The sequence below is a fragment of the Diabrotica virgifera genome, chromosome 7 (genome assembly GCF_917563875.1).
Source record: "Diabrotica virgifera virgifera chromosome 7, PGI_DIABVI_V3a".
NCBI lineage: Eukaryota > Metazoa > Arthropoda > Insecta > Coleoptera > Chrysomelidae > Diabrotica > Diabrotica virgifera.
Window position 1 is genome coordinate 208,476,102 of NC_065449.1, and position 17,329 is coordinate 208,493,430.

The 17,329-nt window shown below is 33.6% G+C and overlaps 1 protein-coding gene across 1 annotated transcript in view; it reads left to right on the plus strand.

Annotated features, from left to right (window-relative positions):
• Positions 1–17,329, plus strand: part of LOC114329997 (ATP-binding cassette sub-family C member 4-like) — a 131,833-nt gene that overhangs the window by 14,850 nt on the left and 99,654 nt on the right. The window contains exons 3-5 of the mRNA XM_028279290.2: positions 6,758–6,962; positions 11,571–11,796; positions 15,476–15,748. Coding sequence (XP_028135091.2) covers positions 6,758–6,962; positions 11,571–11,796; positions 15,476–15,748 — 704 coding nt within the window. The remainder of the gene's footprint in view (positions 1–6,757; positions 6,963–11,570; positions 11,797–15,475; positions 15,749–17,329) is intronic.

Consider the following 17,329-nt stretch of genomic DNA (forward strand, 5'->3'; position numbering starts at 1 on the left):
GACAGGTACTAATATGCTGCTTCTCCATTCGTCTGGCATTTGTCCAACTGCCATAATTCTATTAAATAGACCTGCTAGCCAACTTATTCTTGTCTCTCCCAATGCTCTCCATACTTCCCCAGGAATATCATCTGGTCCGACTGCTTGTCCTTTCTTTATTTTTTGAAGCGCTTGAGCCACTTCCTCGTTTGTTATTCTGGTAACCATTGCTGTTACTGTCTCCGTTAACCCCACAGGCTGTCTGTCAAATTCTTCATTTAATAAACTGTAAAAATACTTTCTCCATCTCTTTTTGACATCGTTTTCGTGAATAAGTATTTTATTATTTTCATCTCGGATACATCTAATCTGATTAAAATCTCTTGATTTCTTTGCTCTCTGTTTGGCTATTTTATATATCTTTGCTTCGCCTTCCCTGGTATTAAGTTGATCGTATAGGTTTGAATACGCTTCTGCTTTAGCTTCTGCTACTGCTACTTTCGCTTCCTTTTTGGCGACCATATAGTTTTGAAGATCTATGTCCGATCTGGTTTCTTGCCACTTTTTATATAATTTTCCCTTCTCTTTTATTTTTCCTTGTACTTCATTTGACCACCACCAAGTCTCTTTATCCTCAAACTTCTTTCCTGACGTTTTCCCAAGTATCTCAATAGCCGTCTCTAATAATAATATGCAATATTAAATAAAGAAATATACACTAAGCACCAAAATTATCGCACCACCTTAAAAATGGGACATATTTGATGTCTCGTATTTCCTAAACCCGATATCTTATTCTTTAGGAATATCGATGTGGTAAACGTTTTGCTTGACAAGCAAATGTCATTGTATACCGGTTGTAACAATCATACTGTGTTTTTTCCTCAAAGTTCGGAACAACCTGTGGAATATTTCAGCATATATCTATAAAATATTTAAATTAAAACTCAATTTAGTCCTGTCGCCAGGGGGGGTACAACGGTCTCCTGTATTCAGATGGACTTACCCAAGTTTTTTTTATGTATTTTGACCTGTAGAATACGAATTTTTTGGGTAACAGTTGATCCGGATGTCGATAAGATTGCTATAAACCAAGAAGTTGAGGAATCACATAACAGCGAGTTCTCGCAAAACAAAACATTTTTTTGTATTTTTTGGGCCATTCTAACCAAAAAATGTTCCTACAAATTTTTTCGTAGGATGCATAGTTTTCGAGATAAACGCGGTTAAACTTTCAAAAAATCGAAAAATTGCAATTTTTGAACCCGAATAACTTTTGATTAAAAAATAAAATAGCAATTCTGCTTACCGCATTTGAAAGTTCAAGTCAAATTGTATCGGTTTTAATTATTTGTATTGAAAAAAATTATTATTTTATTGTTAAAAAAAGCTATAAACACCTAGTGCTTGAGTGATGTTTTCAATGATTTCTCATTTAAAATCGAACGAGTAGGTAGAAGAGGTAAAAGTGCAAGCGGGGCTATTTCTACGTAGCATGCATTAAAACGCATATATTAGGCACGGGAAACACTAGTGTTTATAGCTTTTTTTAACAATCAAAAAATAAATTTTTAGCAATGCAAATATTCAAAACAGATATAATTTGACTCAAACTTTTAAAGGCGGTAAGCAGAATTGCTATTTTATTTTTTATTCAAAGGTTATTCGGGTTCAAAAATTGCAATTTTTCGATTTTTTGAAAGTTTAACCGCGTTTATCTCGAAAACTATGCATCCTACGAAAAAACTTGTAGGAACATTTTTTGGTTAGAATGACCCAAAAAATACAAAAAAATGTTTTGTTGTGCGAGAAATTGTTGTTATGTAATTCCTCAACTTCTTTGTTTATAACAATCTTATCGACATCCGGATCAACTGTTACCCAAAAAATTCGTGTTCTGCGGGCCAAAATACATAAAAAAACTTGGGTAAGTCCATCTGAATTAAGAAGGCGGTTGTACCCCCCTGGCGACAGGACTAATTGTAGCCTTAGTCTTTCGTAACATTTTGCTTTTTAATTCATTCGCTCATGTTGGATAATAAAACAGTTAGGTACTTTAACAATTAGGTGCAACTAGGTTTAACAACAAGGTGCAACGTTCTTCAGCAATACAGGGTGTTTCTAAATAAGCGCGACAAACTTTAGGGGGTAATTCTGCATGAAAAATAATGACCGTTTGCTTTATAAACATATGTCCGCAAACGTTTCGTTGCCGAGATAAGGGATGTTGAATTTTCTCTTACAAACTGACGATTTATTTATTGCTCTAAAACCGGTTGAGATATGCAAATGAAATTTGGTAAGTTTTAAGAAGTAGCTATTGCTCATTTGTTGACATACAATGGTGAATATAAAATTCTTAATTGTATGTAAAAAAGGCGCAATAACTACCTCTTAAAACCTACTAAATCTCATTTACATATCTCTATCGGTTTTAGAGCAATAAATAAATCATCAGTTTGTAAGAAAAAATTCAACATCCCGTATCTCAAAAACGAAGCAATTGCGGACATATGTTTATAAAGTAAACGGTCATTATTTTTTCATGCAGAATTATCCCTTAAAGCTTGTCGCACTTATTTAGAAACACCCTCTATTGATGAAGAACGTTGCTAGTTGTTAAAGTACCTAACCTTTTATTATCCAATATAAGCGAATGAATCAAAAAGAAAATTTTAAGAAAGCCTAAAGCTACAGTCGAGTTTTAATTTCAATATTTTATATACGCTAGAATATTCCACAGGATGTTCCAAACTTTGAGGAAAAAACACACTATCCTGTTTGGATAGTGTGTTTATGACACTTACCTGTTTAGCAACAGTGTTATTATATCGATATTCTTGAAGAATAAAGCTATAACACACTAAAAAAATCACTCATATAGGACAAGAGGTTTAGAAAATTCGAGACATCAAAAATGTCATATTTTTTAAGGTGGTGTGTTAATTTTTATGCTTAGTGTAGATTCCAAAACAGTAGCTTTTCTGTCTAAATTTCCTCAACGTTTTCTATACCTCCCTTTCTTTTGAGCTTCCCATTAATATATCTATATCTTTACATTATTTTATCAAAATTAGTTTCTGCTGCCCTTTATTTCCCTCTTTGTTTCATAAGTTTGACTTAAGTATTCTCTTTTGTCTTCCTGATCTCCTGTGGACAGCCCCTTTTGTAAGTTTTCTTTTTTTTTTCTTTTATTTGGTTTTCTATTTTGCCTCAAGAGATAATTAGCCGAAAATACAAGTATAAATATCGTAACAAGAACCGACGGATATATTAGAGTGATCATGTCTGCAATAAGTGATATTGAATACAAGGCATTCGATGATGGTTTGCAATGAACAATTGCAATTACAACTCAAAACGAAATGTATTCAAATGATGATTTGCAAGAAATAATAAGTTACGTTTTGGAAATGACTGGGGAAAAACTTAGTTAAAACAAGCAAATAAATAATGGAAGAATGTGGAAATTGATTTAAATTTAAATGTGAGAAGTTTAAAGGAAACGTAACAAATTGTGAAATAAAAGTTCACAGCATGATCGCGGATGGCGCAAGCTCACTAAAAATCTTACTTCTTCTTCTTCAGGTGCCATCTCCGATACGGAGGTTGGCAATCATCATAGCTATTTTATTTTTGAGGCAGTAGCTCTAAATAGTTTTTTGAGATGCATCCAAACCAGGTTATTCAGCCATGAAATCCGTCTTCTTCCGATGCTGCTTCTGCCATATATATTTCCTTGCATTATGAGTCACAGGATGCCATACTTCTCGCCCCGCATCACATGTCCGAGATACTGTAGCTTTCTTTCTTTAATTGTAATTTCAACTTTTTTCTCAGTACTTCATTGTTCGTAACTCTATCTACCCAGGAAACCCTCATAATTCTTTTATAGGTCCACATTTCAAAGGCGTTAAGTCGTCTCATTGTCTCTACATTTAACGTCCATGATTCCACTCCATAGTATAGTACACTGTATACGTAACATTTTGTTAGGCGTACTTTAAGAGCTAATGTTAAATCTTTGTTACATAGGACCTTTTTCATTTTCATAAAATTAGAACGTGCTTTTTCGATTCTGACTTTGATTTCTGCAGACTAGTCATTATTTTCTGTTATAAGTGTTCCTAGGTAAGTGTACTTTTTTACCCTTTCGATCTGCTGGCCCTCTACTATCAAGATTTCGTTAGTATTATGGTTCTTTTTACTAATTTTCATAAACTTTGTCTTTTTGCTATTGAGAGAGAGAGAGTCCGTATTCCCTACTACACCTTACTATTTTACTCATGAGTCTTTCCAGGTCTTGTAAACTATCGGCTATTATTACTGTATCATCTGCATATCTGGTGCTGTTAACTAAAACTGCATTTACCCTTATGCCGACTGTTTCATCTTCCAGAGTTTCTCGCATTACTTACCTCTTCAGAATAAGCGAGAAATAATAGAGGTGATAGTATGCAGCCTTGCCTGACTCCTCTCTTTATTTCCATTTCTTCAGATGTTTGTTTTTCAATTTTAACTACTGCTCGCTGATTGTAAAAATCTTTAGTAAATGAAAAATCATAAAGGGAAAAATTTTCGATCAAAATTTTTCCTAAGACGTACCTAATTATTTCAGAGGATGATTCTAACTTACGTGTTCTTCGCATTCTTTGCCAACTACTCTCCTTTTGATTGTTAATATACCTACCTAATTGGATTATTGTCGTAATATGATCAAAGTTAGTTGAATATATTTCATGGCCCGCTACATTTTCTGCCAGGAATCCAACCTACACCTAAGTTAAACCAAAACTTCATTCAAGAAAATGTAGACCCAATAATCATCATTCTCTTTGCCTTATCCCTATGCGGGGTCGGCTTCCCTAATTGCATTTCTCCACACAATTCTATCTTGGGTCATATTAATGTTAATCCCCTTTACCAACATGTCCTGCCTTATCGTCTCCCCCAGGTCTTCTTTGGTCTTCCTCTCCTACTCCTTCCAGCAATCTGCACTTCAGCTATTCTTCGTATTGGGTGATTAACGTCTCAACGTTGAACATGACCAAACCATCTTAACCTATGCTCTCTCATTTTGGCATCAATTGGTGCCACACCTAGACTTCCCCTAATATACTCATTTCTAATTTTATCCTTCTTTGTCACTCCACTCATCCATCTAAGCATTCTCATTTCCGTCACATGCATTCGTTATTCCTCTTTCTTTTTCACTGCCCAAAATTCAGTTCCGTACATCATAGCCGGTCTTATGGCTGTTTTATAGAATTTTCCCTTCAGCTTCATTGGAATTTTTCTGTCACACAACACACCACTTGCTTCTTTCCACTTCATCCATCCAGCCCTAATTCTACTGTATGCATCTCCATCTATTTCTCCATTACTCTGTAATACCGATCCTAGGTACTTAAAACTATTGCTTTTCACAATCATTTCACCATCTAAAGACACCATTTTATTTGTAGTAGCTCCATCTTTAAATGAACATTCCAAATACTCTGTTTTTGTCCTACTAAGTTTTAAACCTTTTTCCTCCAGAGCTTGTCTCAACCTTTCCAGTTTTTGTTCTAAGTCTCTTTCACTATTTCCTACTAACACGACATCATCAGCATACATTAAGCACCATGGAATGTTACCCTGTAGCTTCGCTGTTATCTAGTCCAAAACTAATGAGAATAAATACGGACTAAGCACAGAGCCTTGGTGCAATCCTACTTTCACCATGAAATTTATCAGTCTCTCCCACAAATGTCCTAACACTAGTCGTTACTCCCTCATACATATCCCTCACAATCTTTACATATTCACCAGGGACTCCTTTCTTATTGAGTGCCCACCACAGAATCTGTCGAGGAACTCTATCATATGCTTTCTCAAGATCAATGAATACCATATGAACGTTTGTTTCTTTACTCCTGTATTTTTCCATCAACTACCTACACCATCAACCTACACCTAAGTTAAACCAAAACTTCATTCAAGAAAATGTAGACCCAATAATAGAATATGAAATTCAAGATAATATCTTAAAGTAATTAAATATTAAAAAAAAATTGGAAAGAAATCCTTTGTAAAAGGTATAAAATTTTTTTTATTAAAATTCCCTTATAAGGACTTCATCACAACAAAACGTTTTCGATTTTTATAAAAAATCATCATCAGTGTTCGATAAACTGGATGCTAGCTGAGCCACAAAAGAGAATATCTGGGTAAAAACCCTTTACATAAAATATAGATGCCTTAAAAGTGCATACTTCAATAAAAAGGCCTGTGATGGTCACATGGCAAACAGGATAATGCCCTAAGGTAAAGTATACAGGTTTCCCAACACGTGGGATCCAGTTCAGTTGCCATTAAGTCATTGAAATGTGTTCAACTCAATTGGGATCCCACGTGTTGGGAAACCTGTATACTTTACCTTAGGGCATTATCCTGTTTGCCATGTGACCATCACAGGCCTTTTTTATTGAAGTATGCACTTTTAAGGCATCTATATTTTATGTAAAGGGTTTTTACCCAGATATTTTCTTTTGTGGCTCAGCTAGCATCCAGTTTATCGAACACTGATGATGATTTTTTATAAAAATCGAAAACGTTTTGTTGTGATGTAGCCCTTTTTTAAGGGATTTTTAATAAAAAAATTTTTTACCTTTTACAAAGGATTTCTTTCCAATTTTGTGATTGATGGTATACAGCCAACTACAGGAAAACTTTTTCTTTTCCTTGTGGATTTTTTAAATATTAAAATTGTTATTAGATTACTATCTTTTTTTTATAGGTCTCTAAAACCAATATTGATTGCACAATTGATCGAGTTATTCACTGACGATACTTCTACCAGATTTAGAGAAATGTATTTCTTCAGTACATCATTAATTTTAGTGTCACTTTTAATTGTATTCTTCTTCCACCACACGAATTTTGGTCTGCAAGCAATTGGAATGAGGATAAGAGTTGCGACTTCATCCTTAATCTACAGAAAGGTAATAATGCAATGAGTTCTTTACTTTATTTTGTTTTTAACACTTAATTTATTAGTATTTATTTTTAATTTATTTACACACACTAAAATATTTAATAATGTATATACAGTATGTTCCTGTAAGTTGGAACCATATGGAAAACTTTTTTATTATTAGTTTTACAAAAAAAAAGTTATTCCTCATAAAAGCTCTGCATGGTCGAAAACCTAAGAGTCAACCATCAGGTATCAAATTTTATGAGTATTGTACGAGGTATGTCAAAAAATATGAATTTTTCTCAAGATTAAAGTAGCTTTATTTTTCACAATAATGAAATTTGTTATCACGAAAAGTTGTTTGGAATTAAAAACTATATTCTAATATGCAATTTCATCCGTCTAATTGAAAAAAAAATTGAAAATTTTTCTTTAATTAATTATGGATAACAAAATAGTTATTTTCCTAACTAGTGTGGAAAGTGATACTTTCACGCACGAGACTGCCGTTGACCCGAACGACACCGACGCGATAGCGGAGTTCGGGCAAGCAGTCGAGTGCGGGGAAGACACTTTCCGCATGAGTTAGGAACAATATTTTTTCTAGGGCCGTACGTTTGGATAAAAGCCACAAAAAATAGAGTTAAGTATGTCATTTTTTATTTAGAAGTGAAAATACACAAATTAGTTCTTTAACAAGTTTGTCAAAACCAAACTTTCAATATAATGGGTTACCACGACGACGATATTGGTTTACATGACGACGATTCAAAACCATTGTAATTGTCTACTGATCTGACTTTTAAATATTATGTCAAAATAATTTTATTTCAGATACATTTGAAATAAATTAGTAAATAATATCTAAATATTAGTTTATTGCATGTATTATAATATATTATAATGCCATATTACAAGGTATTTTACTTTCCCGCACGCCGTGCGGGAAAATTTCGGAAACAAAATGCGTGCGTGAAAGTGGCTCCTTTAGCACGGCCGTAGAAAAAAGTATTATTTTCAATTATTTCAATTATCATAACTCTTTTATTCTTAAACAGTTATTCTTTATAGCATGTTCTGCATAGTCTAAAACCTAAAATATAACCATCTTATATCAAATTTTATCAATTTTATAGGAGGTATGTCAAAAAATATGAATTCGCTCAAGAGTACTTAAATAAAATACCGTTATTTTTCACAATATCGAAAATTGTGATTATGTCAAGTTGTTAAGTAAACAAGTATTGAAATCCATGTTCCAATATGTAATTACATCCTTCTTATTGAAATATTCTGAACTATAAAGGTACTATATTCTTGATCGTAATTCATCTTTTTTGAGGTACCTATTAGACCATACAGAACTTTTTACAAAGAATAACTTTTTTCGTAAAATTAATAATAAATGAGTTATCATAATTGAAATAACTGAAAATAATGTTAGTTATCCATAATTTAAAAAAAAAATTTTATTTTTTTTTCAATTAGAAGAATAAAATTGCATGTTAGGTTAAAGTTCTTAATTCCAAACAACTTTTCATAATAACAATTTTCAATATTTTGAAAAATAAAGCTACTTTACTCTTGAGCGAAATTCATATTTTTTTACATACTTCTTATAATATTCATAAAATTTGATATCTGATGGTTGAATCTTAGGTTATTTTAGACCGTGCAGAGCGTTTTATGAAGAATAATTTTTTCGTAAAATAATAATAAAAAAGTTTTTCATATCAACTCCAACTTGCAGGGACATACTGTATACAATGATTTATTTAAAATTTATGGTTGAAATTTATAACAGGCGACATTAAGATAACGACTGAGCCTGTTTTACATAAATTCTCTTATCTATATTATTTGATGCTGGTTCTGGAATTTTCGTTTGAGGCGACGCGACGGCCGGCCTGGTAATACTTCCAGTTTCGATCCCATTCGACAGGAACGCCGAATAATTTATGAAATCAGTAGACCCCGACTACCGGCAAACAGGTAATTGACGGTTGTCGACACGAGGGTCCAATCTATGACAGTATTGGTATACTGGTATACTGGTATACGCTGGTACACCAGCGAACCTTTAGACTTAAATAGAAAACGCGTACTCTGAGTTAAAGCAAATAAACGCAAAGGTTCCCCAAGGTAGCGTTCTTGGACCAGTACTATACCCCTTGTATACATCTGACTTTTCGGAGAGAGAAAACATTCAACTAGGCACATTTGCTGATGATACAGCAGTCCTGACAATAGGAGCAACTGCAGAAGAATCTACGGTCAACCTTCTTCTTCTAAAGGTGCCTATCTTCTGGAAATGTTAGCGACCACATTGACCCATCTTGTTCTATTGAGAGCAGCTCGAAATAGATCAGTTGACGTTAGACCAGTCTACTTCCTAATATTGGCCAGCCAGGATAAACGTCCAGGGCCTCTCTTGCCCTCAATCTTTCCTTGTAAAATCAACTGTAGTAGTCGGTATTTATCATTACGCATAATATGGCCGAAGTAAACCAATTTTCTGTTGTTTCAAAAAAAAAACGGTAACGGTAAACCTACAAAATTCAATTAATGGCATAGAACGCTGGTAAAAAAATGGCGTATAAAGTTTCATGAACAGAAATCACTTCATATTAACTTTACTAACAATTAAATCAATTATCTTAAACAACAGCATTGTTCCTAATAAGAAAACAGCGAAACACTTGGGTTTAAATCTGGACTGAAAACTCAAATGGAAGGAACAGGTTAAAAAGAAACTGAACGGTTGCAGATAAAGTACAAAAATATGTATTGGTTGATAGGTAGATACTTTCCATCCATTCTTCTTCTTTTTCTTTTATATAGGCAGTACTGCCTGTTTTTCTTCAACGGTGCCTTTTATTCTGCCCCTAAATTACCGTCCCATCTTTTCATTGGGCGTCCTATACTTCTTTTGCCCAACGGTGACTTGTCCCTGGCTATTCCTACTATCCGTGATTCAGACATCTTGCTTATGTGTTGATTCCACTCTTCTTTACTGTTCTTTACCCAGGTATTTATATTGTCTACCCCACATATGCGTCTGATTTCCTTACTTCTTACCCTGTCCTGCAGTCCTTTTCCAGCAATTCTTCTTAAGATCTTCATTTCGTTGGTCTCCAGATGTCTTTGTGTTTTGCTTGTATCTGGTCTTGTTTCGGCCGTGTAAGTCATAACTGGCCTAATAACTGGCTTATATATTCGGGCCTTTGTTTCCAATCTTAGGTGTTTGTTTTTTCAAATTTGTCGTTTAGGCATCCGGCCGTTCTACTGGCTTTAATTATAGTTTGGTCTTTTACCTCTTCTCGATATTGTTGTCTGCTGACAAATTAATTCCCAGGTATTTGAAAATCATTATTTGTTGTATAATTTGATTGATTAACTCCAATTTGCATCTTATTGGTTCTTTGGTTATTACTAAGGTTTTTGTTTTTTGGGCTGATATTTTCAATATTCGTTTCTTTTGCGTTAATGTTGAATTCGCGAAGTAATCTTTGTAGGTCGATTATTCCCCATTCTGTAACCATGACCTTTACGTACTGCTTCTATTATTTCGTCCATTATTATATTAAAGAGCAGTGGGCTTAACAAGTCACCTTGTCTGACTCCACTTTGTACTGGTATAAACTGTGTCAGTTTTCCGTTTATCGTTGCCTGTATTCGATTATGGAAGTAGATGTTTTCGATGGTTTGTATAATATTGATTGGTATGTTCCTTCTATACAGTAAGTGTAAGACGTCTCCGACTTGGATGCAATCGAAAGCCTTTTTCAGGTCTATAAAATATAGATAATATGCTAGTTAATTGTACTCGATAGCCTTTTTTGCGATTTGTCTCAGTACAAATATGGCGTCTACGCAGGATCTTCCGGATCTGAATCCTTGTTGTTCATCTGATAAAGTTGATAGTTTATTGATTTTGTTGGTTAGGACTTTTGTGGTTAGCTTAAGTGCGGTGTTCAGTAGATTTATACCTCTATAATTGTTGGGGTCTTCTTTGTCTCCTTTCTTGAACAATGGTATCATTATGCTGTTTCTCCATGCGTCTGGCATCTTGCAGTAAAATATTAATTTTTGTAGAAGTTTTGTCATCTTTGTCGTCTTTATACTTCTTTCTCCTCCGTATTTTAGAAGCTCGTTGGTTATTCCGTCTGGTCCTGGTGACTTTCTATTTTGGAGTGAATTTATGGCCATCTCTACTTCTTGAAAACTGATTTCTATTTCGTGTCTTAATTCAGGTACGTTATTGTGTCGATTATTATTTTCCTTTCCCTTAAACAGTTCCGTCAAGTATCTTTCCCATTCGTTTGCTGGTATGTTATTGTATTCCTTCAATTTTGCCATTTTTTCCGTTGGTTTCTCATGAGTCTCCATATTTTTGCAAACAACACTGCCTGGGGGTTATGAGCGCGAAGACTTAGTGGATTGAGTAGCTCAGAAGCCGAGTTCACTCTCACAACTGGTCCCGGATAAAAGAGGAGGGTTGATGGGTCATGTTAGCATCCTACCCATTGTAAAAGAAAACAAGGCTCAAAGAACCGATATAAACCCTCGAAAACCAAATCTTTTGTAATATATAAAATTCTAATCAGTGATTTTACTCATTAATTTTTTGCAGATTACTCGGTTAAATCAAAAATCTTTGGGCGAGACTGCTACAGGACAAATTGTCAATCTACTATCAAACGATGTCCAGCGATTTGATATGGTGGTGGTACCGTTACACGCGTTGTGGGTGATGCCGCTTCAGGTGGCCATACTTATGTTTATAATCTGGAATCAAGTTGGCATTTCGTCTTTAGCAGGTGTTATTTCGATGGCAATCATTGCTTTGCCCGTACAAGGTAGGTATGTCTTTAGTAGAAATACTATTATTATCGTTCCATGCTCATTTACTCAATATATCGTGTAATCCTATTTTGCATTCATTAAATTAATAACAATAATAAAAAACCGCTAAACGCCGTAAAAATGAGTGGCGCATACAGTATTCCAGCTAAAAAAGATCTGATATAAATATTTCGTGGCGCAAAAATGTATTTTCATTTTGATGGAAATATAATTTTATTTTGAAAGATTTTCCGTAATATTTGTTAAATTTGAAGTAAAACGAGTCACAAAAGAGTAACTTTGATACAGTTTTATTTTGAAACTCTTTTGTGGCGCGTTTTCTTCAAATTTAGCAAATATTATGGAAAAATCTTTCAAAATAAAACTAGAATTTTATTTTCCATCAAACTGAAAGTACATTTTCGCGCCACGTAATATTCATATCAGCTGTTTTGTAGCTAAAATAATGGATAGCCCACTCATTTTTACGGCGTTTAGCGGTTTTTATTCTTGTATCAGGACTTTTTCAAAGTTTATTAAATGTATGAAGTTGAATCTAATAGTCTAAGATCGGAATAGGGGGAAAACTAGTACCCATCTTCTCGCCGGATGAAACATTTTTTTTATTAAATTTCATACACAGACAAACACGACCAGCATGGGTTGCCTATCAAAATCGTGTCATAGCTATCCTTAAGGGGGGCCGTAGGGGTTAAAATCAACATTTCAAGCACATTTTTGTGATTTTTTTTAAAGTATGATAAAATTATTTTATTTTTAAATCTAATAATCGTATTCAGTATAATTCAAAAATACTGAAAAAAAAATTCAAGAAAAAATATTGAAAAATAAGCCAATGGTGGCAAATTTTTAAAGACACCTCGAAAAAAAATGGATTTTGCGGTAAACATCCGAACTTATCATTGGATCATGGTAAACAAAAAATTCAAAAAGATTTTATTAGCTTATATGTTTATCGAGATAACTCTGTCGAGTTTTTTAGTTATAATGATTTTTGACTTTTTGGTATCACTCAGAAATCAAAACAACGAAATTTTTGGACAAAAAGGGCGAAAATTAACATATTTATTATTGTTAAATAAAAAATAAGCATAAAACAAAAAATATCTCGACAGCGTTATGCTTCTTTTCATGAGCATTTTTCAGTGCGTCACAAATGATAGATTTCAGTGCGTCACAAATGTAAGTCTGTGATAATACACATTTATGACATTTATTCTAACATGATATTTTAGTTAAATCTGACAGTTGTCACATTTTATTTGCAATTTGCCATAAAATCAAATCAATTGTGTTTATTGCATTTATAAAATGGTATTTTCTTTGATTTGTATAGTCTTATAAATTGAACAGATTATATTCGTAGATATATTGTATAATTAGTAAATAATTTTGTTTTCGATTATAGCGCTATCTATTGACAACTAAAATAAATGTTATAAATGTCACCGACGAAATGTAATCACCGACGTGCGTTTTTTCGGTCACATACAATTTAATGCGCTAGAAAGAAATCGAAAAACTGTGACGCACTGAAAGATCCTCATGAGAAAAAGCATACCTCAAGGAATGTCTAAATAAAATATATACAAAATTCCAGGTGGGTCGGTCAAGTAGTTGTTGAGTTACAATGTCTACAGCCTTTGAAAAAAGCAGTTTTGAGGAAAAAGCGTTTAAAGTATTGTCAACTTCTATTTTCAATTTCTGTTTTATTTTCAGTTTGTCTGTCAAATCGTAAAATGATGCACACTGGAATATCTTTTTAAATCGCGGAGTAATTTACAAAAGAAAATGAGAACAGCTGTTGACCGTTGTTCATTACGTTCAAGCGTGCTGACGCGAACCTGCTGCAAAGCGAGTCGAAGATGGGGATATTCAACACTATCTTCCTACCTTCGACTCGCCTTGCAGCATCTTTGCGCCAGCGCGCTTGCGCGTAGTGAGAAATGGTCAACAGGTGTTCTCATTTTTTTTTTGTAAATTACCCCGCGATTCAAAAACATATTCCGGTGTGCATCACTTTACGACTTGACAGACAAAAAATTTAAAATAAAAGTTGACAATACTTTAAAAGCCTTTTTCTCAAAACTGCTTTTTTCAAAGCCTGTAGACATTGTAACTCAAAAAATAATTGACCAACTCACCTGGAACTTTGTACATATTTACTTTAGACATTCCTTGAGGTAACACTGTAGAGATATTTTTTGTTTTGTGCTTATATTTTGTTTAACGATAATAATAAATATGTTGATTTTCACCCTTTTTTCTGTAAAATATTTCGTTGTTTTGACTTCTGAGTGATACTAAAAAGTAAAAGATCATAAAAACTAAAAGAAACTTGACAGCGTTACCTCGAGAAACTCATGAGCTAATAAAATCTTCTTGAATTTTTTGTCTACCGTGATCCAATGATAAATTCTGATGTTCACCGCAAAATGTATTGTTTTTTTAGGTGTCTTTAAAAATTTGCCACCGTTGGCTTATTTTTCAATATTTTTTCTTGAATTTTTTTTTAGTTCTTTGAATTATACTTAATATGCTTATTTAATTTAAAAATAAAGTTATTCTATCATACTTTCAAAAAAAATCACAAAAATGTGCTTAAAATGTTGATTTTAACTCCTACGCCCCACTTAAGTATAGGTATGACACGATTTTGATAGGCAACCCATGCTGATCGTTTTTGTCTATGTATGAAATTTAATAAAAAAAAATGTTTCATACGGCAAGCTGATGGGTACATTACGTCCTTCTATTCGGATCCCGTACTATGATGTTTCTCGATTACACGTTAAGCGTTATAAATGGTCGCCTTTGTTGCATTATCTGCCAAATGATCTAGTGGTTACGCCACTAACTTGTGTATGACAATCCGAGTTCATATCCCAGCCATCCTAATACTTTTTTTTCAGTAAAATTCTTTGTGTCCATCGGATGTACACTAGATTTTTTTCTATTCGAAATATATTGAAAAAAATATTGGGATGGCCGGAAAATGCACTCGGATTGCCCAATCAAACTTAGCGTCGTAACCACTACAACTACATAAACGATTTCGACGATAATAGTTAAATATATTATACTATTGGAGCTCGATATGAGCTAAACATGAGTTTGAAACGACGAATAATTACACCATGATTCCCATAGCCTTAACTCATTCGCTATATTTTCTACGATTTTTGAAAAAACTCACACTGTTGTCATGTAAAATTTGACGTTTTCGGCATTAGAATATGAAATTGGAATTCGAAATTTGGTAATCGAAATTACAATTCCTGCTTAATCTTAATTGCTAAATATTATTTTCGTTCTGAAATGCGGTTTCATGGCGAGAGGTGCACTGAGGCTGAACAACATTTGCGTAAATGGCGTTCACGGGAAAACTTTTGAGTGCAGCAAAAGTTCTTGGTGATTTTTTGCCTGGAATTTTTTTAGGGGTATTTTGCGCAAAAAAATTATCAAAGATATTATCTTAAATCCAATATTTATTCATTTTGAAAGGTGTACTGACAAATAATCCCTGGACAAAAAATCCCTACAAAAAATACGGTCAAATAATACCAACAAATTTTTTTGGGCAATATACCACCACAAAACATTCCGGGCAAAAAGTCCCCAAGAAATATTATGTCGAATTTAACTGTTACCAAATAATTTTATTTATTACAGGTTATATGGCAAAGCTCATGGGTATGCTTCGACAAAAGGTTTCCGGAAAAACCGACACCAGAGTGAAACTAATGAATGAAGTCATTGGTGGTATACAGGTGATAAAGATGTATGCCTGGGAGAAACCATTCGAAAAAGTCATAAAACAAGCTAGATCATCGGAGATTGGTGATATAACAAAGGCATCCTACTTGAGAGGTGTATTTTCTAGCTTCATCGTATTTTTGGATAGAGTGGCTCTATTTTTCACTGTTATGACCTACGTTTTACTAGGTAAGTAAACAAATACTTCTTCTTCTTCTTCAGCCTTTGCATCCACTCCTGGACACAGGCCTCCTTATGAGTTCTCAACTTTTCTCCGTTTTGTGTTATTTGGTGCCAGTTGCTCCCCACTTTTGCTTTGATGTCGTCTAGCTATCCTTTTTGTGGTTTTCCTCTACTACGACTGTGCTCGCGTGGTCTCCGATGTACAATGTTTCTCGAATGGTGGACCAGAAACAAATACTTTAATAAAAATAATAAATAATAAAAATCAGAAAAAAGAAAAACGATGTCAACAAGACATAATATAAACAATACATCATGTAAACCAATATTTCAATATTATCAAAGTGTTTTTATAAAACTGGATCTATAATACCTATTTAAAATATCAAAAATTATGATCAATGTTTGAACCGACATTTCCCAGTCAAGCAGGATAATGAATACAAAAGCCTAAGACCAATAAAAGACGGAGTACACAATCACAGTCTCCAGAATCCTTCAAAAAGACCTTAACAATATCCAACAATGGCTTAGAAAATAGAAGATAAATGCGAATGGGAGTAAATTCACCCATGTAACTTTCACCATGAAAAAACAAGCATGTCCAACTGTAACTCTAAACGAAAGACTGCTCCCACAAACCGATACTATCAAGTACCTAGAAATCCAACTTGATAGGAGATTAACTTGACAAAAGCACATTTTCTTAAAAAGAAAACAACTAGAAATAAAATTCCGAGATATGAACTGGATCATTGGTCGTAAATCTCAACTATCTCTTGAAAACAAACTACTGATATATGGATGCCTCAGAAGTCAAACGGTGTAAGTCACATTCTCACACACATATTATTATTTATTATCCAGATTTAGCCATACGGCTCACACTCCTTCTAAGGGGAAAATTATTATATATAAGAATATTATTATTATTTTCTTGTTTGTATTTATGAATATGTTACCCATATTATGATAAATAAAGACAGTTTATTTGTTTTTAATAACTACTTATATTTCTGCAACTACTTTCAGAAACATCTTAGTATCTCGTTTTAAACACTTATTGACTTACACCGATTGGCTTCTGAGGCATCGTATAAAAGCTATATTAAAACCAGTGTGGGCCTATGATATCCAACTATGGAGGACAGCCAGTCAAACAAACCTAGAAATACTGCAGAAATTCCAGAACAAAATCCTTAGAACAATGCTGAATTCCCCTTGGCATGTGTCAAATTATGTGATAGAGCAAGACCTCAATGTGCCTTCCATATAAACAGTAATAACAGAATATTACAAAAAATATTACAAAGTAAGTTTGAAGACAAACTAAGAGTACTAAAAGCAAAAAGTAATCTAAGAAGTTATAAACAACACCGCGTATACATTGCAGAAAAATTTTAGACATATAAGAGCAAAAGAAAAGGCAAATGGCAAAAGAATAAAAATGGGTTATGGTTTTATCGTTACTGAAGACACCAAATGGAGATGAAACCATAGTACGAATGATATAGAAATAGTCAGAAATAATGTAGCAGCAACTGGTTCAAAAAACTACTAGTTAATGCAAATTCGAGGATGGATATG